Genomic DNA, 23,273 nt, shown 5'->3' on the forward strand with positions numbered 1-23,273 from the left:
CACGTCTACCTAGGGGAGTGTCACCGGTGGATGCATAATTCTCCAATCAGTGCACACTCGTACGCGATGAGATTTCAGGTGATGATTGCTGTTAAAGTATTCCATTCACAGTACTGCCAGCAGGAGGCAAAGGGACCTCACAGTGTGGCCACAGGAGGGTCATTTTAACAAAAGGGGCCTGGGAGGAAGCAAGAAAAGAGTGGAGAATACAGGACGGGGGGTGAAATCAATGGATTTAGTGGGCTTGTAAGAACAAGGCTGTAGTCCAGATGAAGCTAGATAACCCTCGAGCAGGATTTCATCAGGTTTGATGCAACATTTAGAGGAGGCCTCGTTTGGACCTGTCAACCTGAACCAACTTGATGTCTGGTCTCTTCCTCATGGTAGCACCTCGAACAGACAACTTGTAAGCATGGTTAGAAAGGGAAAGTTGTTTCAGGCATTACTTGTAATTTCACCACATGCATTTAACAACGATCAATGGATACAGATCTTCTTTGTCTGGTGTTGGCGCCACTGGGAGCCAAGCGGTCCAAAATACCGGTAAGAGATCGATGGACCGGGGAGTCCGCATGATGTGTGATCAGAGACTGAGACCAGTTCTTGGCTTCCAGAAATCCTATATAAAGCCGGTTTTCAGACATGACCTGAGGATATGGTCCGGATTGGGTCAAGCTAGAGGTGGTGCAGCTGGGTGCAGCACACAGAGGCAGGAAGTGACGCATTAACAGCCGGTTTAGAGATTTTCCTCACACCGGTGTCAACTCTTATCACCACAAACTCCTGTGACACATTTGTTGGTGTCGTCAACGTGTATGACACCGGGAGATGTTTGTTTTCTTTTCGTATGTTTGTGTCACACTCCCCAGCTAGTGTTCGTATTCTCCCGACTTACTGCGTACATTACACTCGGGGGTGAGGCGGAAAGTGTCCGCAAATACCCCGGAGGCTCTCGCTCTCCCAACATGTAACTCTCCGGAGAAAATCCGGGGGATCTGCGGAGTTCGGTGCATGTCTGAAAGCAGTTTACGAAATACAGAATCTTAGTTCTACGAGCGCGGGACTGACTTAACCTTGGTAAGATTGTCCCCGTACATTGTGTAGCCTGCAATATATTCTACTTTAACCCTTCAGCGTGAGTGTCTGGCATTCCCTGAGTGGTTCGGATCCATTTCCAGCCCACATGCAACCTTTGGGTTATTTGCATTCAGCAAATCTAAGACCCTCCCTTCGTCCCTTACCCCCGCCCTCCCTGCTCGGCCCCCGCCCCGTGCAGGCTCCCTCCCTCCCTCCCTCTCAGCCTGTCCGGTAGGATGGGACCAGTAGCCAGATATCCGTGCATGCCTGACCGCTAGTCGACTTCCTGGATGGGAAGAATGGGACGTTTCCAGCTCCACTTTTCCTCCTCGCGTCGTGCGTCCCCCTCGGTCACGCTGACGCTGCGGATAATCACTTGAACGATGAGCGCTCGATACCGTGCGACCACTTTGTTTGTGACTCTCTCCTTCCCTCCAACGGCGCCCGCGGTAGTTAGTGAAGAAGACAGCGACTGATCGACCCGCCGCCTCCACCTCCTCCACCACCGCCGGCTGCCTCACTCCGGGAATGTCGCTATGTGGAAGCCCGCTGCTACAGGCGCGGTGGAGTCCGACTTCAGACGGTGAAGAAGAAGTGCGTGTGGCGTTTTGCTCCTCGAGGCGAACAACTGCCCCAGCCCGGGCTGAATGAGAATCTGAATTCCTCTCTATCCTCCATTATTACCATTACTATCCAAAGAAAGCAGAGAGCGTGTGTAGCCGAGCCGCTAACCCGGACTTTGATGCCCTGTCTCCGCGGCTGCTGCTGCCGCCGCCGTTGAGCCAACACCGGCTCCAGCTTCGCTCGTGATTTCCCCTCGGTACCGTTTCTTTTCACGTTTAATTAAAAAGCAGAAAAAGGAGACTGTGGAGAGAAGAGGAGAAACTTTGTGACCCGCTGCCTTCTTGTTGCTCTCCATGAGTGGGCTAACATGCGGAGGATACGGGAACCGAGTTGCTGGTGGATACTACCCTTAATGTTTTTAACCTTGCCCGAGCGCAGAGCCTGTCAGCCCGGTGAGTACCGACACACAACATGGGTCGGCCGCTCGTGGTTCCCCCGAATAGAGGTCCGCTGTGCTGCGGAGCTCTGGTGTACTGGAGGGGGATAAAAGGCGACTTTTGTCTGTGGGTTTCGGGGTGTATTTGTATTTTATTTTATTTACTTTAGCCTGGTTCCGTTAACTGTTTCCAAACCGAGCCGAGTTATAGGTCCAACTGTGACCGACGAACCTCCGTGATTTGTGTGCATGCGGTTGATTGAGCAGCTGTATGAATGTGTGTGTGCGTGTCCTTCCGTTAAACGTGCTGCTTCTCCTCCTCACACACTTATTCAACATGGTGCACACTCACAACCGAGCAAATGCACCACAACGCTCCTCCTGCGATAGTCCCAAGCTGAGACTTTCCGCTGTCTCACTTCGTGTCCCCCCGGGTTCATTGTCCCTCCGCCAGGTCTCCAGCCCGCAGCGGTGCTCTTTGTGTGTCTCCTAAGTTTAGCTCCCCGCGGCGCCGCTCCAGCTGCGGGGAGGTGCAGCCCGTGTCCGCCCGCTGTCATGTGCGGAGGTCCGGCCTCTGGAGGAGGATGAAGGCGACAGTTTGCGCCGCTGCCTCTCGGATGGACGTGCCAGTATGAGGGGCGATTAATGCCACTCGAGCACAAGTGCAGTCCCCGCACGATGTGGTCCTGTGGATTTGCTGTTGATGCGATGTAGTCCTGTGGATTTGCTGTTGATGCACCGACATCTGTGGCCCCTCAGATTCAGTGCTGGTTGAGATTTAGCAGTGGGAATACAAGACTATCATTACCCCCTCTACATCATCATCCTACGTATCTTGTCATATCCTTAAGGCTGCTGCACCCCAGAGGATAATCGGACTAACTTCATGAATCCGATTTGACCCTTCCTTAAATCGTAGGGGTATTCCCAACTTGAGGTCACTCTCTGCCAATTATCTGCCCTAATAATCTAGAAGTGTGTGTATCTTTCTTTGGTGTTGTGGCCACTGGGGGGGGTCAACCTCGTATTGCTTCCGACTGACTGAGCCACCCTGATCACGAATCGTAAATGTCTCCATCCTACAATAATTGGCTCTGACAGAAACCTGCGATAGAGCGAGCTGAGCTGGAAGCGTAACCAACCTTAAAACAACATTAAAGTTCCAACTCACCTCCAGTTTGCCCTGAAATTGTATACACCCTGTCAGCCATGACAACAACTATAGATTGTTTCCGGCTGCAGAACATAACACAAGACATCGTTCCTCCTTCATGTTGGTTTTTCTTCTAGTTTGATCATGCTAGTGTTCCACACTACAGCTCAGAAGTTGGTGGTAATGTGCCTACAAGTTGTTTGTCAACTGCCCTAAAAAATCTGAAGAGAAAAAAGATATTGCGAGTTTCACGGAGATTTCAAGTCTCTGGAGTCACCACTGGGAAATTGTTTCCTTCAAACTGACGTTCTGGCCAAATCATCCAGCTTGTGTGTTCTAAAATTATAAGATCCAAAAGAAAATGACAATCGGCCAAGAGTTGAAAATACTGTGCAGCAGCCTTGAACTCTACAATGTGACAGATGAGATTTACCAACAACCTGCAGCAGTTGGACAAATATGATGCAATGAAATTATAGCAGACATATTTGTCAGGTGACAGAATATGCTGCAACACTGGTCAAGTATTCGAAAATAATAGTTGATAATCAATTGCTTGCCAACCCTCATTATGTAGGAATACCACATAACATTTATGGGTTACTTTACTAAGAGGTCAAAAGGGCATGCATTGCAATAGGTCAAGCTCATAACAAGCGCCCTCCGCTGGACGATCGGCTTCACTTCTAGAATGTAAAGTATATTTGCAATTAAAACAGGACATTATCAGTTCAACAAGGAACCCCCAACCCACATTCAAATGAATGTGACAACAAAAGGTCCAATGTTCTTATTGATACTAATATCAGTCTTAAGATCACATGTTCATCAGTCAGGTTTTTCTGGGAATTAGAAGCATTTCAATCAGTGGCTAAATGGCCAAATATTTTGTTAAATGGCCCAAAAATGTTTAACCCTCCTTAAGAAATGTATAGAACATTTTATTATTCACTGTCATCTTAAATCGTGTCGAAGCTACTCTGCGTCTCAAATACGTTTTGAAGTCATCACCTGTCGTGTGGCACCAGTCACCCCCCATACTAAAGTAGCAGTGATGTAACAGGAGAATGGTTTCTGTGAGTCACCCCCTCTGCCCCAAAATCCCCCTGTTCCATGCTTCCACGTCCTCAGTTTGCAGTGTTATTGACTAGTAGCCTCACACACGAGTTTTCTCATATTGCATGTCACACCAGACCTCCGGCAGACGGCAGGAAGGCAACACAGACAACCTGGATCCCCATCGAGTAGGTGGTGGAGGTTATGTCCGATGGAAAGGCTTCTTCGCTGCTCACATGCGTCTGTCTGCTCTTTTAGACTGGTTGACCTAAATCTTTTTAAATTTAGAGTAAACTCGTGTTTAAAAAAAGGAGAGTGCTTGTTTTTCTTTCTTGAATTAATGCAAAAAAGCATTTTAAGGTGTCGATGTTGAAGAAATTGGCCTAATTTCATAATATCTCAGAGAAGGTTTCCTCTAGTGTATATTTAGATGTAATTCAAAATCATCAGCCCTCGTTAGAAAAACAATCTTCAGTTTTTTTTTCTTCTCACAAATATCCTAGAATGTTTCCCCTTACACTCACTCACACCCTTGCTACGATATTATGGTTGTATAAAAAAAAAATCTGTCGGTCCATCATTATGACTTGAGCTATTCCTGAAATCGCATCCACAGCCATTTTTCAGCTCTGCAGTCATCATCAGAAACATAGTTTGGCAATAATTATAGAAATGCTTCTGATGACATCACACAAGTAATGAGGAAATGATTGCAAGTTTATGGGAATTCAGCACTCTAGGAAAAGGCCTTAATGCCTCATGATACAAAGCTGTAGAATAGCTATTAGCACAGACAACAGGAGATGAACAGATTTCTGGCAATTTAAATGCTAAATAAACAACTTTTTGGCTAATGCTTGTATGCCATATATTGCAGGGATACACTATCTCCACTCACTCCGAACGTATAGAATACTAGTACGAGAGAAAAGGCGTCATTAATGATATTAATGAGGTCCTGATCTACTCCTGTGCCAGCAGGATGCCAGCTGTCTGGACATCACTGATGTTGGCAACAGCATCGTTATCATCAAGGTCCTCTGAATCTTCCCTGGATAATTGCTTCAGTACGTACAGTGCTGACATATGATGTTAATACCAACTTTCCCCTGGTTCTAAAATAGCTACAGCAACATATGCCCAATCTCCACCATGGATTGCCTCAGCAACTGTTATCTGTTGTCGTTTCCACCAGATGCCTGTGAAACCCAATAAATGGTCCGATGGGGAATCACTGCCACTGTAATCACTTTTCAGTCATGTGCAGATAATTCACAGTTTATCCACCTGCTTGTGATGCTCATCCTTTGCCTATTGTTTTCACATTAAACGAATAGCTAATCTACCTGCTTGATGATAATGGGCATACTTTAAATTGAGTTTTTATTGATAACTTAGTTTGGACTATAATAGTTTAAAGTGTAGTGTACTTTAGCTTTGGAGAATGGTTGGGTGTTGTTTAGTATGTGTTTATAGTGATTAACACTGTTTTCTTCAAACTGATCTATGATGTTGACAAAGTTCTTCACTTGGTGGAAAACAGCTTGTTAAATGAGTTACGTCTTATTTCACAGTTGAAGGAAGTCTGGAAGAGAAAGCACGAGGGAATCAGTTAAATCTACAATATCAAACTTTTCTCTTTTAAATATCTGAAAATGTTGAGCTGGATATATGTACAGAAATTTCAAGTAATTTTTTCCAAACAAGGGAAATCTGAAATTTTATGGCACATGGTGAGCCTTTTGTTGAATTGCTTGTCACATCAGACATGAGGGTTTTATCTATGTTCTTGGCATTGATAGTTTTCGAATGACAATCAAGCACAATATATTTAATGAGCATAGCATTGATGATTCACATCATCCTTAGAAGTTAACCCTGTACCCCTTTTCTTTTTGTGCGAGATTTATATTTGCTGCAATTGTCAGGAAATAATTCAATTTAATTTGTACAGCACAAACACATAAAATATATCAAAGCCCTTCATGTGGTCAAGAATGTCATAGAGAGGCCCAAAGGTTCCCACAATGAAAAACAAAAAAAGGTCCCAAGGTGTTTAGAACCACTCGAATTGCAATGTTTTGCATAATAATAAGGTTTTGTTATAATGTCGTTGTTCGAACACGGTCACCATAATAGCTCCTGTTTTTGTTGGCACATTGCTAAATTGGGCAGAACCAGAGGAAGGATGTCTACTGACTGTGTCACCCTCACTCACTTGTGTGCATATGCGTAAATATGTATATGCACAATAGAGGATCACACTACGTCCACAGGGAGCCTTTAACGCCAGCTAGGAGACAAAGCATTATCACCGGCAGAGCAACACAAGCATAAAGAGAAGACGTATAATAATGTTCCACAGCCTGTAATCTGTGACTCCCGGCTCTCCTAATGAAATCACAAAATAATCTTTGTTTTTTTGTGCATCACATTACATCAGTAGTCGTGAGCCTTACAGTGTGGTCTAACATTATGTCCACTGGGTACAGCTGCACCGGTTTCTTCTAGTTATACAACAGCTCTGTCACATTTTCTGTCACGATGTAAATAGAATGTCAGAAGCAGAACATCTTCAAGCAGATCCAACACTTGGAGTATTGTTTAGAGTTGCTTTGCTGTCACGTTTGCTTCACAAGCTTACTGAATACATGTGTGCAGCTGTGACCAGTGTGGTAACAGACACTGTGTCTGTTCTCTTCTCCTTCTCCTTTAATACCACACGCCATCCTATCCTTATTTTTTTGTCCTGGATAGTGTGGCATAGGAAAAACCCGAGCAGGTCTTGCCCTGCTTCAGTTATTGAGGATAAACACTATAAATCATATTAATTTTAAATATCATTTTTATGCATATTCACAAGTGAATTTCACGCTTCAGAGATGTGAGCTGCTCTGGCAAAAATTTACATTGAAGTGCGATATTTCAGTTAATCGCTGCTCACATTATTGAGAACGGTGCATTATTTCATATGATAATTACAATAATTGGACATTAATAGTGATTAAAGCATTTATTGGTTTAACTTATGCTAATCAAGACAATTCTTCATAACTTCATTAATGTGTGTGCATGGTTGAGTTCACCCAGTCTCTCGGTGAAGATTCTCCAAGCTGGTCACAGTGGTGTTTTAATCATTCAGAATTACTCACAGCCACTTTCCTCCAAATCATTTCATCTATCCGAGCAATGTCCAACCCGGAAAACACACACACACACACACACACACACACACACACACACACACACACACACACACACACACACACACACACACACACACACACACACACACACACACACACACACACACACACACACACACACACACACACACACACACACACACACACACACACACACACACACACACACACACACACACACACACACACACACACACACACACACACACACACACACACACACACACACACACACACACACACACACACACACACACACACACACACACACACACACACACACACACACACACACACACACACACACACACACACACACACACACACACACACACACACACACACACACACACACACACACACACACACACACACACACACACACACACACACACACACACACACACACACACACACACACACACACACACACACACACACACACACACACACACACACACACACACACACTCTTGCACTTGCACATGGAAACTGGGTTTGACCGGGCTGCTTTGAAACAAGGGAGGAAACATGCTGTTGGGGGAACTAGGGTACTTATTTCCTGTGCTTCATGACAATAGTGATTAATGTCCAGGCAATAAGGCACTGTCACTGAAGGACATTCACTGCTGCTCTCAAGGACTTGGCCATATCAATAAATGTCCTGTGTCCTTTAGTCTCCACGTCCTCTTTGCCCTTAAACAGTGTTGCCGCGATGTGATACTCTGTCAGCTTTACTTACAGCTGAACTGTCAATCAGCGCTGCCCTGTGGAGAGTGGAGACAATGGAACCTTCAGGCTCCCTTTTCCTGCATTGTTTTATTGTGGGTCAACAGAGCGTGTGTTTCATTGTTTTTCCTTGTTCTTTTTCCCTTTTCACCTCTCTGTCACTGGGCTACATTCAAAATAGTCTTTTTTACGAGTCAAGGAAAAACAAATTCAAAAAGTAGGCTACCCCGTCCACGAGGCTCGTTTCCCTCCCCCTGTCGTGAATTATGGTGACAATCACTGAAGATATAGGATTAGGCTGTGCATGTTTTATCCAGCTCACGGTGCTCTGCAGACTGCCAAATACGCTTTCTGCAGGAGAGTCAAGTAGTGTTTGATGAATTGATTTTTAACCTTTGCATAAATTATTATCCTGTTGTTTTGAGCAGCTGTAGTGTGTGGGAAAGATACAAGTGTGTTTCCGTATGTAGAAGAAACATGAATGTAGGTCACTTTTACATTAAATACAGCCACTACACTGTGTTTAAAATGCTCAGAAACTCCAGTGTTATTAACTGTGCAGAGTAACTGTCAGTGTCTGAACAGACACGTGTTTTGTTTAAATGGAACAGTAACACAATGCTTAAATAGAACCGAAACCATGCCATGTAAACCTGACAGCCATTAGATCTTTGGCACTGGCTGTTGTTTAGCACATTTCGTGAAGGAGCACCCCGGGGTATTGGTTTAATGCAACTGGATGATGCTTTGTTTTGTGAAAACTATCCAGTCGGCTGCTTTTAAACATACTGATATTTTATTTGTTCGATGTCTTATCTGTTGTAGTTATTTTATTTGACAGTTATTTTATTGTTGAGGTTGATATTAATAATGAGGAATAAAAAAGATGTTAAAAATATCAGGCCCAAAATAAATTTGAAATACAATCACCTATGTAAATATATACAGTTTATAAAAATGCAAATTTGAAACTGCTTACAAAGTAACAATAATTATAATAATAATTCATTGTTAGACACATGCGTCAGTGTGATATTGGATATCACTGGTAAGCTGTTTCAGCTGCGGGATTTATCAGTTCTGCTCTTTACATATAAAGTGGCTTTCAAAAGAATAAATTCAATAATCTAGCGAATTACAATACAATGGTAGAATAAAGGTGGATATTTTTACAGAGCAGTATAAACAATGGATATCAGGAGACCCAACTCTTGAATTCACATGAGGGGAAGTATTGTGAAGAAGAGTGTGAGGCGAAAGGTCAATTTAAGAGAATACGATAGCTGCTACAATTGGCTACATTTAGTTGTTCCAAGTAACCAACAGCAAAAAGTCTTTTCCAACCGATGGCTACATCAGACTTTGACTTACTTACGAGTTAGTTTGTTTAAGTCTGAAATAAAATAGGACTAAAGAAACATTTGGGCACTCAAAAAACATTTTTTTTATCAAAGGAGAGATGGTTGTATGGTTACGAGTTGATCTGACATAGTGCATCAGTTACATAGTCATATAACATGGCGATCTAATGTTGATATTAGAAACTACATTATATAAATTAATAGTACACAAATGAAAGTGCAATAGCACATCACATATTACACTACACAATGGAATAACTACTTAGGCTTATTTATCATGAGCTTATTGTGTGGTAAATACAGACGAGTAGTTGTAATCAGATGCAGCTTGGCAGGCTGACTTTAACACCAAGTCAATACCCACTTTTCCACTCCAGTGCTAAACCCATTCCATTAATTCCTTGTTGAATGCATTTTTTTCCCACCTCTCCCTAAGTTAACATCGTGAGAGATCCGTCCCCAGGCTCTTTCCTTTGGGCTTGGAATGAGATTGATGTTCTGTTTGTTTCTCACACACACTTGGACTGTCTCTCTGGGAGCTCTCTTTATTCCTAGAGAAAGCTCTAAAACAACAGTGGAATGAGGGTCATTGGTATCAAACCGCGTTACCTAAAAGAGGGCTAAGCTTTTCATGGTGTGGTGGTGGTGGTGGACCGTTTCCAGGTGCTAATTTATTCAGCTCTTTTAGACATTGTACTGTTGTGCCAAGTGATATTTTGTGATATTGTGAAAACGACCAAGGCAGCTAGTGTGAAACTTTGTTAGTTAATTGAAGAGATTTCCGAGGGAGGATATGTGCTGAGTTAGATGGTTTTGGAGGCAGAACAGGAGTTTAGAGTCTACCCTATCGATCCTGTTGACGTGCTCCCCTTTGGGGAATGCAAATATTTCTGTTCCTCAACACAAACATTCAACCCCTCCTAGTACTGGAACCCTAATTAACTAGGGATTTGAATACCATGGCCTTTTCCTTTTGACATTTTCATACATCAGAAAGATATTATTTCACACTCCCTCAACAAAGACAACTCAAGTTTTCTTTAGACAATGAAAAGGATTTATACGTCAACACGGTCAACAGTTGAATATGTTCAACGTAAAAAAAAAAGATAAGGAAAAAAACATACCATCCAGCTGTTTTCACTGCGCTGTTGTGCAAATGGCTGAGTGTCTGTTTATCTGTCAAACTGTGGTGCGCGCTGAAGGGTTGACGGGTGCTGTACGTTATTGTCACAGCAAATCTACACTTCACAACACTTGTGTTTACTGCCTGCAGAGTGGATACCGATCCCCAGGTAATCGCTAATCACTGAGGGATTCCAGAGATCGTCTGTCGCCACACTTAGTTAGCAGCCAGTTTGAGAGAGGGAGGTAGCAACTGCTCTGCCTCAACAGCTTCACAGTTCTGAAGCCGCGTGTCTCTGTCACGCTGATGCTTTGAATAGGCTTCATGGCCCCGGAGTCTTCAGTCGTTGAGATGGATGTTGTTGCTTTGAGATAGAAAGAGGTTAATTTTGTATTCAGGACTGTAATCTTCATCAGTTCGTATATAAGCCTTCTAACATTATATGCAATCATCCTGTCGATGAATAGATAGTAAATCTGTGGGGGTATTGCAGTGAGTATTATGTGACAAAAGAAGTATGTCTAGCGCTTTTATATTACGCTCTTCATTGTGCAGCAAATCACTCTGTGTGTCAATATTTTCGTCATTTGGATGCTGCTTCTTAAAGATGAGAGCTGGAAACTTGCAACACTAGATGTTTAAAGACATCATCTTGAACTGTGGCCAATTTTGACACACGCAATTTCCCCCTTTTTCCATATATACAACATTCCCGAGCTTGATTGTTTGAATATTCTTAGATGGAATATGTTCCAATTGAAGCTCAAATGTGGAGTGGTGCTGTCAGAGGCGTATGTGACTTAGTCTGAGGGCTGGTTGGAGCACGACAGAGCAGGGAGAAGGGTATGAGGAGATGACGTTTGCATTGGAGTCTCAGGCCTCAAAACTCCCCTTACAGATGCACAGAAATCAGCTGCAGACACTACGGACTTCATGCTGATGTTATGGTCCTTATACCGGTTATATGGCTCTATACTATGCAGGCACAACAAAGTGGACAATTTACAGATGATTGCACAAAGGCCTCGGGACACTCTCAGAATCAAACCTCATTCCTTTACTCACCACCATGCCTCCATTGGTGGAAAGTGGCGCTAATTTCAGTTCCTGTTTTACTTATTTTCCCCTGGACCCCACTACTGGATGCTACAGTAATTCATAATCGCCTCTTTAGAGACAAATCGGAATTAAGAGGCGCTAACTTCAGAAGGTATATACATTACTATATCTTTAAATGCAACCTAAAAGTAGCACATTTCTAAGTTATTCAGATGTCATGATTTGGTTCCTTTTAGTCATTGAGAATAATCTAAACATTGAGTATTGTGTTTTTTTGGGACCAGCATGCGTCAGGTTGTAAGAATTACATTTGCATGTTGGCTTTACCACTGAGCTGTGATGCTGCTGCTTGATCGGCCCCATTACTTTCTGTCGCAGCCAAGTGCTGCTCAGTGGAACATTGTTTTTCAGCCTTTGTTTGCTCTAGCTCTCGTGTAAATTCGATCTCATGTTTATTAGCCTTGGATTTGTTCTGTTGTGAGTTTGACTACGTGTTTGTGATGAAATCTGTGCCAATGTCGCTTTTTACTGAGTTTGACATGCAATTTTATGGCTTTCTTCTGATGGTCTGGTGTTGACAGGAATTGGATACACTTTCGCTTCTCAACAGACGACCACCAGGCTGCCTTGTATTAAAGCAGGGCCAAACAAGTGTGTGAATGTGGAGTATGCATCACCATAGCAGATGTCCTCATTTGTCATGAGTTATATGTTGGCATTGATGATGGTTACTGAAATAGTCTTGTAATCCCTTTTGGCTAATTAGTGGCCATCTTTTAATGACAGGCCAGTCGACTAACTCTAAATTTAACTGTTGTTTGAAACTCTGAACATATCCATGATTTTAAATGTGACGCGTTTCATGTTTTCGTTCTCAATAACCACACACAGGTGGCAATTTTTAAAGTCTGTTGGAAGGCAAATTACATATGTTTTGAAATTGTCCATGATTTATGAAATTGCAATTTGAACAGTGGGAAAACAAACACTTTCATTGTAGTTGCAATTAAGTAAGGGTGGTGGGAAGGTTAACCACAAGAGCCTGAGATCATATTTTTCGCTTGTTAATTTTGGGCAGTGTAGTGAAATATAAAACTAGACTGCAGGAAATGAGTAAATCATGGATACTGGGAATACATGCGCCGTCAGTGTGCATGACTTCTCTTAGAAAAATATCAACTCCATATGCCAGGAATGATCTGTAAACTATCAAAAGGTAAACAATACAAATCTGTAATTCAAGACATTGCAGAAGACCGAAATTTTCATCTGTATCATTTGTATGGCGCACTCAGTTTTTCATTCATGTGTTTATTACCCATGTTTCAGTGTAAAATATGATTTTGGGCCTGTGCGGTTATTTGAACAATGGATACGCCTGTCATCACTTGTGGAAATGTACATTCACATCATGGTGCTTATTGTCACAGAAATAATGAACTGCTTACAGTGAACATTACATACCATCCCACCACTAAAGAGGCTGCAGAGATATTGAGTGCATCGCTCTTCTTGGTTTTATTTATCGTTTCTAAATTCAGCCTTTAAGTATTGATTAGAATCCGACATCAAAGTGCAGTTAAAGAGGAAGAGAGGACGTCTCATTGCTTGTATGACTCCGGGCAGGCAAGAAGAGCCTGTTTGGAAGTGAGGCATGAAAACCCCCGGTGCAGTGGTATTATTTATGGCCAACATTAAGTCCTTTTGGCTAGCATGCTGCAGGTTAGTTATTTTCCCACAGTATCAGGGAAACGTTTTCTACTGCAGCACTTTGATTTCACATATTTTCTTTTTTTTAAATTGCAGTTGTACCTTTTCCCCTGGAACACCCTCACAGCAACATACATTTTCACTCAGCCTGGTGGTCCCTAGCTGTGATCAGATTATTAGCATGGCTGCATCAGTATCACGCTCTACCTGCTAGGCGTGATGGGCCCATTTACATTACCAGTAATCAGCCATCACCATTCATGAGCACAAGAAATGTGCAGGGAGTGTAACGTAGGCGCCAGAGACAGCTGAATTTATTTCTGAATCGATAACTAGACAATTCACGTGGGGCTGCGCACCGTATCCTGAGGTATGACCTCATAAGTTCTTGGCACTTAAGAGATCCAATTGCCACATTGAAAATTGAAAACGTCCCTTTCCACTGTAAATTTTCCTAACACTGTCACAGCTGTAATGTACAGTCATGTTACTGTGTGTGTGGAGCTGTGTTTGACGGTTGAGGGTTGTTTATTGTCGCCTGTGCGGGGAAAAGCTATAGCCGGTCGAGGAAAAGGTCACCTGCCCTGAATTTGTTTAATCTTGTTAATGGTTTTCAGCAGAGCCCCTTGATGCACTCAATCAGTGTGCTCTCCAGCTATTTAATGCACTTAATTCACTGTACCAGCATCGCCCTAGCACCACATTCAACAGCGCAATTCAGATTTACTGTGCAAATTCATCAGTTTTGACCAGGAGCTGTCAAACTCAGATTCAGCCCGTATGCCAAGGGCGCTTCTGAAACACTGACTTCTCCACCGGAAGACTTGCAGTGTTAAATCATGAAAGAGTTTAGACGGACAATAGAACAATAGTCCATACCGGCCTCTTAAGAATAGAGAATAAATGCCAGGATGTATGTGGTTACCCCCCCCCCCCCCCCCCCCCCCCCCCGGACGTCTGATGTTTGATGTGCTGTTTCTCTCTCCTAAAGGCTGGAGAACACTCTGCACGTTGAGCTGGTCAGTCCTCAGAACCTCCTCTGTGACATTATAGTACAGATGATATGGATGTCCATAGTACCTTTTTAGAAAGCTGAACACAAATGCTAAAGATGTATTGTGTCTGAACGGAGAGTGCATCGAGAGTTTGTGGCCCGTTTGGATTTGATTAAAATGAAATGGTCTTATCCACTTCTCCAGATAAGTTTAGAGAATGGACCGCAGAGCAAGTGCGACATAATGAGAAAGTCGAGTGTGCCTCTTTTGCCCTTCCTGCTATTCTACGTGTTTGTTGTTCAAGTTCCCTAATGAACCGCAAACAAAAAGGTTTTCTATTCGGGAGGAGGTCCAAGGCTATAATGCACACAATATCTACAAGTGCGTGTCAGTGTGTGTTTGTGTGCTAGTGTGTGTGGGTTGGTCGGTCTTGAATTTCTGTCATATCTCACTATGAAGTTGTATTTTAGGCTTTCAGCAGCCTTCACGGCATTGACAAAAACATCTCACAAAACAGTCTCTGCTCTGAATTTGCAGCAGCGCTTCCTGTCAATTAACACGATGAACAAAAAGCCAGACAGGTCTTGACATGCATGCAGACACGCTCACATGCACAGGAGAAATTTTTTTTATTTAGACCAGGTGTCAAGGGAACATTTTTAAATTGGTTCTTGGAATTTTTTTATTTTAATTTTTCATTTAGTCAGTCAAAGAACAAATTTAACCCCAGACTAATGGGCTTAATTTTACTGTAATTTTGCTACAGTTGTCTGGCCCAAGGGTGCTGATGTCGTCTTTGCTGAAACGGCTTGTTTGCTTTCAGCTGTGTTGGCCTAAATATCTGCATTGGGATTTGAATTATTGTTTTATTATATTTCTGAGCTGGACGGTTTAGCCCTAAGGCTCGGCTCCCTCTGAGCCGTATCTCGGGCTGATCTTGGCACTTCTCGGGCTCCTGAGGTCCTTCACACTTCCGGGGAAATCTAGCCACATCGCCCACTCCCCGAGAAATGAGAAAGGCATGCACTCTCAAGATCGAGACCTGCATGCTCCTTTTCTGTGCTGTCCTGTTCCACAGAGACAGCCCCCCCCCCCCCCCCCCAACCTTGTTTAACCACTGTGACATGTACTGGTAATCCTGAAGCGCTTGACAGACTGTGGTGAGAACTGAGCTATTTGGCCTTTAGAATAAAATGAGCATATTCACACACGCGTTTGTCGTAAACATATCTGTTTGTGATTCCTCAAAACAGAAAGCTAAGCAGATGTCCTTGCATTTGACAGTTTGCTCCGTGCATTGCAGATGAGATTGCACAGACAGCAGCTGTCTCCCTCAGTATGCACATTTGTTCATCATATACATAGCAATTTTGCATCAAGAGGTTGCCCTTTATTCACTCATGATGCCGGCGGAAAACGCGGCTCACTTCTTTTTCGTACGGATTCAGACAGAATGCTATCGAAGCTGCTTAGAGTATGGTTTCTCTAATTAGGAAATTTAATGATATGCGTTCATTCTACTTCTAATTAAAAGGACTTGCTGAGGAAATGTGTGAATTGAACGAGCGATGCTTCCTTATCTGTCAACAACCACTGTTGTCAGTGTGCACGTAACTGTCTGAATGTAAAGCATGCGACTGAATAAACGTCCTTCTACAACACAATCTGGAATGTGGTCTGAAACATTTCAAATAAAGAGAAGTTTGTGTTGCAGAGTGATTCTTCACATTCTGCGTTTTTTAACTCCTGACTTGTGAAGAAGTGCCAGGACACACTTTTGCTGACCAAGTTCAAGAGAGCTAATATGACTTTATAAGGAATTTGCTTCCTTGTAATAGCAACAAAAAATATGTCCAGCACTTTGGCTACAAGAGATTTCAGCTGATCCACTGCCAGATGTAAGTTTAAGCTTAAAAAGGTCGTAAAGATTTATGTGAAACACCGAAAAATAGGATTATGCTACTGCACTTGTTTTCTTATGGTCAACACTATGATGGAATTGATCTTACTTATAATTATTGTGCCATCTGTGCCATAAAGCTTAGTGTTGGTCCAAAAACTAAAAATGTTTCAATGAGCCTCACTGTTGTTTTTTATGACACCTTCCTTCAATACCATGGACGTGGGCACTGTGGTTTATTTTGAGAAATTAACACATCAGCCGTTCGGCTAACTATGCTGTACATCAATACTGCTTTTTAAAATATGTCTGTGTTTAGAAGGGAACGTCTCAGGGGTTTGGGGTAAGATGCTAATACCCATATTGGGAAGTAAATATCGATTTTATATATCGTCTCATATATTCCTAAAATTATTCCTTAAATGTCATTATCAAACCCCTTATGACAAATGTTATTTAGTTCAAATAATAAAAAAAACGAAATAACTATAAATGAAAAAAACACACAAATATAACCGAATATATACAACTTAAATTAGGAAGATCAAAGTTTTTGTATGTAACATAAATGCACCCTTTTTATTGTGTTGCTCTACAAGTTTTTATGTCTGCAAACAAAAACACAGACAAACATATACAGGTCGGTCTCTAGTCTCAATAGTGGGAGGATAACACATTGTTTTGTTTTGTTCTATTAAAAGATTTTTTGGCTTTACCTATCCTGTGTGAGTTATGAGCTACGTTGAGACAATTTATTGCTAAAAATATTTGAGCAGCAGCACAGTATTTATGATATGAGATGTGTATTGAGGTGTGCTGGTTGTTAATACCTGAAAAACACCTCCACCCTTTGTTTAATCAAATTACATTGACATTGTAACTTAGGATCATTTTATACTTTAATCTACCCCATAATAACCCTCCTGCTGAAATGGAATTGCCATTATTGCTGTCCTTCACATACCTGATACCTAACAGTGGCGGTGAGATTGATATTTTAACTACGTCCTCCAACACCTAATGCGTGTTAAACGCTCCTGTGGTTGTTGTTAGGCTGCTGTTTTTCAAGGGCTCTCAGGGGTTCTTTGCTTGTTGTCGAGTGTGATATTATGGAACAAATAGCAGGGCTTAATGGTGGTGTAGATCTTTTACCTGCCCTCGGGGCTATGAAAATAGGAAAACCATTTTGTACAAGATGTTGTGCTGTAGGTGTTTGGAAGCCTAAAAATACTCGGATATGAAAAATCCTGATTGTGAAAATACCCCGAAAATATTTGTATATTAGCATCTCATTCAAACTGCTGATTAACCCACATACTTTATCTTTTGTTTATTTGTCTGCATTCAAGATTCACACATATATGTTGTTTGTGTATAGCTTGGCTACAGTGTCTCCCAACCCGGCGCCGGCTCTGTTGTCTGCTCGGCTCTATCAGAGATGCTGTGGCTTTAATCCTTTTGCCCACAGGGGATGGCTGACATGGATGAGAGTAAACTGTTGACATGGTGCTGTCTCCTATGCTCTCTGATCAAAGACGATGCAGCCCTCCTGTTTCACAACCTGCCTTCAAATATGCTCCCCCCCCCCCCGTCTCTGTTTTACACTTTATGTTAACCCGTGCTCCCTCGCACAGGATTGATTCATCTGTTGATAACACAGCAGCCATATATATACCCATGCAGCCTCTGACCTCCCTCCAAGCAGTGAATTATATTTGATAAAAAAACATTGTTAAACTTGCTCTGCCATAGCAAAGAGACAATTTTTTACTGATGGTGATTTTAAGTGCAAAGAAAAAAGTTTGCTTGATGTAATGCTTAGTTTAATTAATCCCCGGTAATGATGCAAGTATTAGTAAGAGCTGAGCTTGAGTGGCTGGAGGTGTGTGTGTGTGTGTGTGTGTGTGTGTGTGTGTGTGTGTGTGTGTGTGTGTGTGTGTGTGTGTGTGTGTGTGTGTGTGTGTGTGTGTGTGTGTGTGTGTGTGTGTGTGTGTGTGTGTGTGTGTGTGTGTGTGTGTGTGTGTGTGTGTGTGTGTGTGTGTGTGTGTGTGTGTGTGTGTGTGTGTGTGTGTGTGTGTGTGTGTGTGTGTGTGCGATGCTCACCAAGCCGACTGTAACTTGTTTCTCTGTGGCGCTGGTTTAGCTTCAGGAGTCCAGAGAGTTGTGCTACGTTCCCCTGAACCTCATAAGGCAAATAACAAGAGATACACTGTGGTTGTCATGGTTACACTCATCATGCTGCATGCGCTTATACATTAATGGAAATCTTGTCACATACTATACTATAGATTAGATGAAGCCATACACACATGATGTACCGTAATGATTTGCTGCAGCATTTTCATTTAGGTCTTTGTGCTCTGAATAATAGAATGTTGTGAGATGCATTGGAATAGACTGCTTTGGTTCGTGTGGATGCGAGTTCAACTATTGTGCCAAGTTGCTTGTTTTGACAGTTTTACATTGGTGGACATAGTACAGAGTGCCATGTGTTTACCCCTCCCCCTCCCCCCAAAAAGAAAACAGATACAACATGGATTCTCTAAATGGATCCAACAACAGATTTTACAGCAAGTTACTGCTTCCAGTTTTGTCTCTGGCAGAGTGTCATGTCTGGTGGTGTTTTATTAGTTTTTTCCTCTCTTTCCCATTTCACACAGACACAATCTGCCTGCCCAATTGTTTGCATCCCTCTAGCAACAGGGAACCAATATTAGCCAGTGCATCTCCAGGTTGTGAAAACCACAGTGTGTTTTTATCCGTGACTGCTTAGAGAGACACAAGCCGCCCTTGTTTTGCTTGTTCACCTGATTGATAATGGCCTCAGTTTAGACGGTTCCTCCTCCGCTGGCACAGGGTGCATCCATTGTGGCACATATTCCCTGTAATGATTTTGATTGTTTTAAGTCTGCTCCCGCATGCTCTCTGTCTGGAGTTGTGCCGCTTGGACAATTTGTGCTGCTGGTCTTCTCTGCCATGCTATTTGATTTATTTTTTCCGGGCAGCTTACTCTAAGATGTTAAAGAGACATTTTTGCCCAGTAGAAATGGAAACGAATGTCTATACCGCTGGTAACATACTGTCTGCATTTTACTGAATCAGGTATCCACGTGGAATCTTTACTGGGAAGCTGTTATGGTATTATTTCATCCATGCATATATTACACATATTGATTATCCAGTCTATTTACAGTTTCTTTCCCAGAAAAGCTGCTACTGCAAAGAATTTGATTGATTCGAGCTGTAAGAGAAAAGGAGGCGTCACCTTGGCTGGAGCCTAAGCTTCTTATTTTCTGCAGACCTCATTATTAATTTTCATCAAAGTTTTGTGCCAAACGACGGCACCAGGTCTTTTTTCGTCTGTTTTCACTGGTTCAGTTTTTGAGGCGTGGGAACGTGTCATTTGTCAGCTTAGCGAGGAGGGTAGAGGAAAATGGAGATACTGGGTGAAAGTTGTCCTTGTTAAAGTATGTTTCAGTCTCTGTCACCTCTGGGCGATAGAGTCCTGGCTGAGAGTAGCTGCAACAGCTGCAATTTGGCAGAAGATTTGAGGCACTTTGTCTGAATGTGACTATTAAAGTAAAGTGTAGAGGTATTTAAGCCGTATTCCAAAGGGGTTGTAGTTATAAGCCATTAGCAAAACAGAGCATTGATCTTAGACAAAAAACTGGAATTGGCTTAGCAATTTCAGGGTTCATTTTAAATTCAGTGCCATTTTCTTTCTTTTTTATACTACTGGAATAAATGTAGTAAACCCGCCTGTTTGGAATGGGTTGTTTGTTTTGCTTGTGGAGATGCTGGCTGCAGCGTCCTTCGGAAACTGTAAATGGGACCTTCAGTAATTTAGCTGTAGCAAGGAAAGACCTGCTGCTGGACTCACAGAATCCTCAAGCTGCTCCTCCCCTGCTGCACAAAGAGCTGTTCACCTGTTTACTCAGTGAAGTTCAGTGAAGCCTGACTAAGTACGAAGAACCCCAAACCGGAGGAGCAATTATCGCTTCCGTTGTTGTGGATGCGCTGTCAGTTGTGTTGATCGGTCTCAGCCGCCGCTGTTGCAGAGCACCGGTCGCCTGTTTATTCAAGGCTTATTAATAATGGAAGTATCACATGCTCAAATCGCATCACGTTCGAAACTGCACATCCTTGGGCCCTTGACAATACTCAGACCAAGGATGAAGCCGATAAGATGAGCGGTTCTGGAGATACACGAGTCACAGACAGAATTAGTAGATAGAAGATGCATGGTAGCATGCATGGTAAAGAGCTTAGCCGAGACCTTTCCCACTATATCTGAGAAATGTCAAGGATGATAGCACATGACAGGGTTTAAGTCTCTATCACAAGAATAGTAGGGATGTTTCCCCAGAATTTATAGTCTCAGAAGGCAGATCATTTTTGAAATTAAATTTCAAACGGGAGAATGGATGTTCATTGCACTGATCTCTGCTTCACTGTTGTGCATTACATCGAAACAAAACTCATTTCGGTAATTTATTTCCTCACAAATTATTGATTTTGTGATTTGATATATATATGTCCAGCCTCGGGCAAAAGGGCATGAATCCCGGTCTTGCAATGTCAAAGTTGAACACATTACTCACCCATCTATCACCCCGCCATCGATAACAGTGCATTCTGCTAAGCTGCATTACGGGCGCACTTCCCCCTGCTCTGGCACTAAAAGAATGTCATTAGAAGTAAATCGAATGTGTCCTGTACAGAATGAACTGAATTCCTTGATAGGCTAGACTTAGTATCACATTTTACTTGCCCGTCCACAAAATCCACATACAGTTGTATTGGATCGCAGGATAACTGGTTGTAGTATTTGTTATAGAAAACTTTTTAATTCCTTATGGATTTTCTGACCTCTCTTTCTTTTTGCCTCCCACAGTTGCGTCGGATGACCATCCTACCTATGCCGAAGATGGGCACCATGGGATAACGGGCATAATGAGGGAGCGGAGGGCAGCCGGTGACCCCTACTGGTCCTACTCAGGTAAGCTCTCGTTTGTGTTTTCGAACCAAATGCCCTACGAGGGTTGCGAGTTATTTTTGTTCAGCATTTTACCAGTATAACCTTTTTTCCCTCCTCACTGCTGGAGCCTGAAAGGTTTAATTAAACATCTAGTATTGAGATAATAGTACCTGTACCTGCGTGTTTTCAGGGCTCTTAATAACTGTAATTACACTAATGCATCAGAGAGAGAGCGAGAGAGACATTTCAAATTTTGTTGTCACCACAAATAACAAGTTGTTTTTAAAGAAAGAGTGTTCGTCAGGTGTACAAAATGTTCCCTGCGTAAAGATTCATATGTGTGTGCAATTGCACAAAAGTGTACTTCTTCAAAAAGTGATTGAACAAAAGATGACAGTGACATTTGGTTTGTGCAGTTTGTGGCATGTGTCTCCAGCAGACCTCCTTTCATTTGTACCGACAGTCTGTATCAGTAGGTTTAGCTGTTTGTGTCCTTTTTTATTTCCTCCCTCCATTATTGGTCATATGCTTTTAATGCACAAGTGATTCTAGGTATCACTCAACTCCTTAAGCTCACCTCTACCTCTATTCTACCATTTACCTTCATAACAAAATGGGAACATTGGCTGATATAGCAGTCAACAATCAGCTCTATATTCTAACCATGGATGATGTCGTGGCAATTTCTACAATCCCACCTTTAGCAAGGAGGAAACGAGACACAATTCTCTTACAGTATTGTCACACATTTAATGCTCGAGCATGGTACATACAACAGAGTTGAGTTTGTCATATGCACCCAGATAGGAAGACAGTGGTTGGTATTTATACATTTGGCTAACCCACCCATTCAGGAGGGGGGTGTTAAACAGTTGATGACACGGGAAAAGCAGCACTTCAAACATCTTCAAGCTCCTCCTAGAGAGGAACAAACTCATCGATCAGCCTCTTTGATATAAAGGAAGTAGGTGACCGATAACGTGTCCCCTGCTCTAAGACCCCTGGAGTGAATCCCCCGTGCTGTAAGGTCTTTGTTAGGTGAATCAGCATGGGTGAGAAAATCATTATAATATCAGTTGGTCGAGCAACATCCTGAATTCTCAAGGATACGTTTGCTCACAGTTGTAGACATCAAAGGACTTCCTCACATCAACCATTTGCCTGAATAGTAAATTACTCTCACACTGTGTCCGGGCTAATTAGATTACTGTGTCTGGACTAATTAGATTACTGTGTCTGGAGTAATCAGGCTAACACTCATTCAGTTCAACAGGAAATAGCAACATCAAAGTGACATTTGTTAGAGATTCAATATTGATCAATCAAAGTATACCACATGTTACATTTCCCTTACAATCCTTCATTTTGATCATAATGGATCAATAACACTTTATAAGGCCATCTCTTCCTTGATCTGCAACAGCTGTTGGCCTGTTCCTTTCCGCAATGGCTGGCGTGTGTTGAGGTTTATGAAACTGGCCCTCTGCTGGTTGCGGGATTGCTGCATTTACCTGTGTGTATAAGGCTCAACATTTTGGTTATGTACACACAGTACATACCTGTACTGGCCCATCCCCTCCCTCTCTTGGTCAGTAAACACTACCGGTAGTGCTTTGATCCATGAGAGTTTTTTTTGATTTCATGTGGGATATCTAGGGTGAATGTTTTCTCGCACTAACACCTTTGCGACTGCAGAGGCATCTGCTTTACCTTTAGGGAAAACATGTCAACAGCCACATGACAATATTTCTTTCCTTCACATGGTGTTAGTGCAATGCAACCCGTTTGCAAGCGATCAGACGGTTGGCCAGGGGCTTGTATGTCCTGGCCTCCTGTAGTGTTGCCTGTCAGAAAATTTAAACATTTTGAAGTAAAAGGTAAAAGAGTAATTTGTGAAACCAGACAATTTTCAATAAAACAGGA

At 42.5% G+C, this 23,273-nt stretch overlaps 1 protein-coding gene across 1 annotated transcript in view; it reads left to right on the plus strand.

Moving 5' to 3' along the window:
* Nucleotides 1–1,334: 1,334 nt before the first annotated feature.
* Nucleotides 1,335–23,273, plus strand: part of ca16b (carbonic anhydrase XVI b) — a 99,992-nt gene continuing 78,053 nt past the window's right edge. Inside the window, exons 1-2 of the mRNA XM_062402833.1 lie at nucleotides 1,335–2,093; nucleotides 21,267–21,371. Of these exons, the coding sequence (XP_062258817.1) occupies nucleotides 2,009–2,093; nucleotides 21,267–21,371 (190 nt within the window). The 5' untranslated portion in view covers nucleotides 1,335–2,008. The remainder of the gene's footprint in view (nucleotides 2,094–21,266; nucleotides 21,372–23,273) is intronic.

This window comes from Platichthys flesus, chromosome 2 (genome assembly GCF_949316205.1).
Source record: "Platichthys flesus chromosome 2, fPlaFle2.1, whole genome shotgun sequence".
In the NCBI taxonomy this organism is placed as follows: Eukaryota; Metazoa; Chordata; class Actinopteri; order Pleuronectiformes; family Pleuronectidae; genus Platichthys; species Platichthys flesus.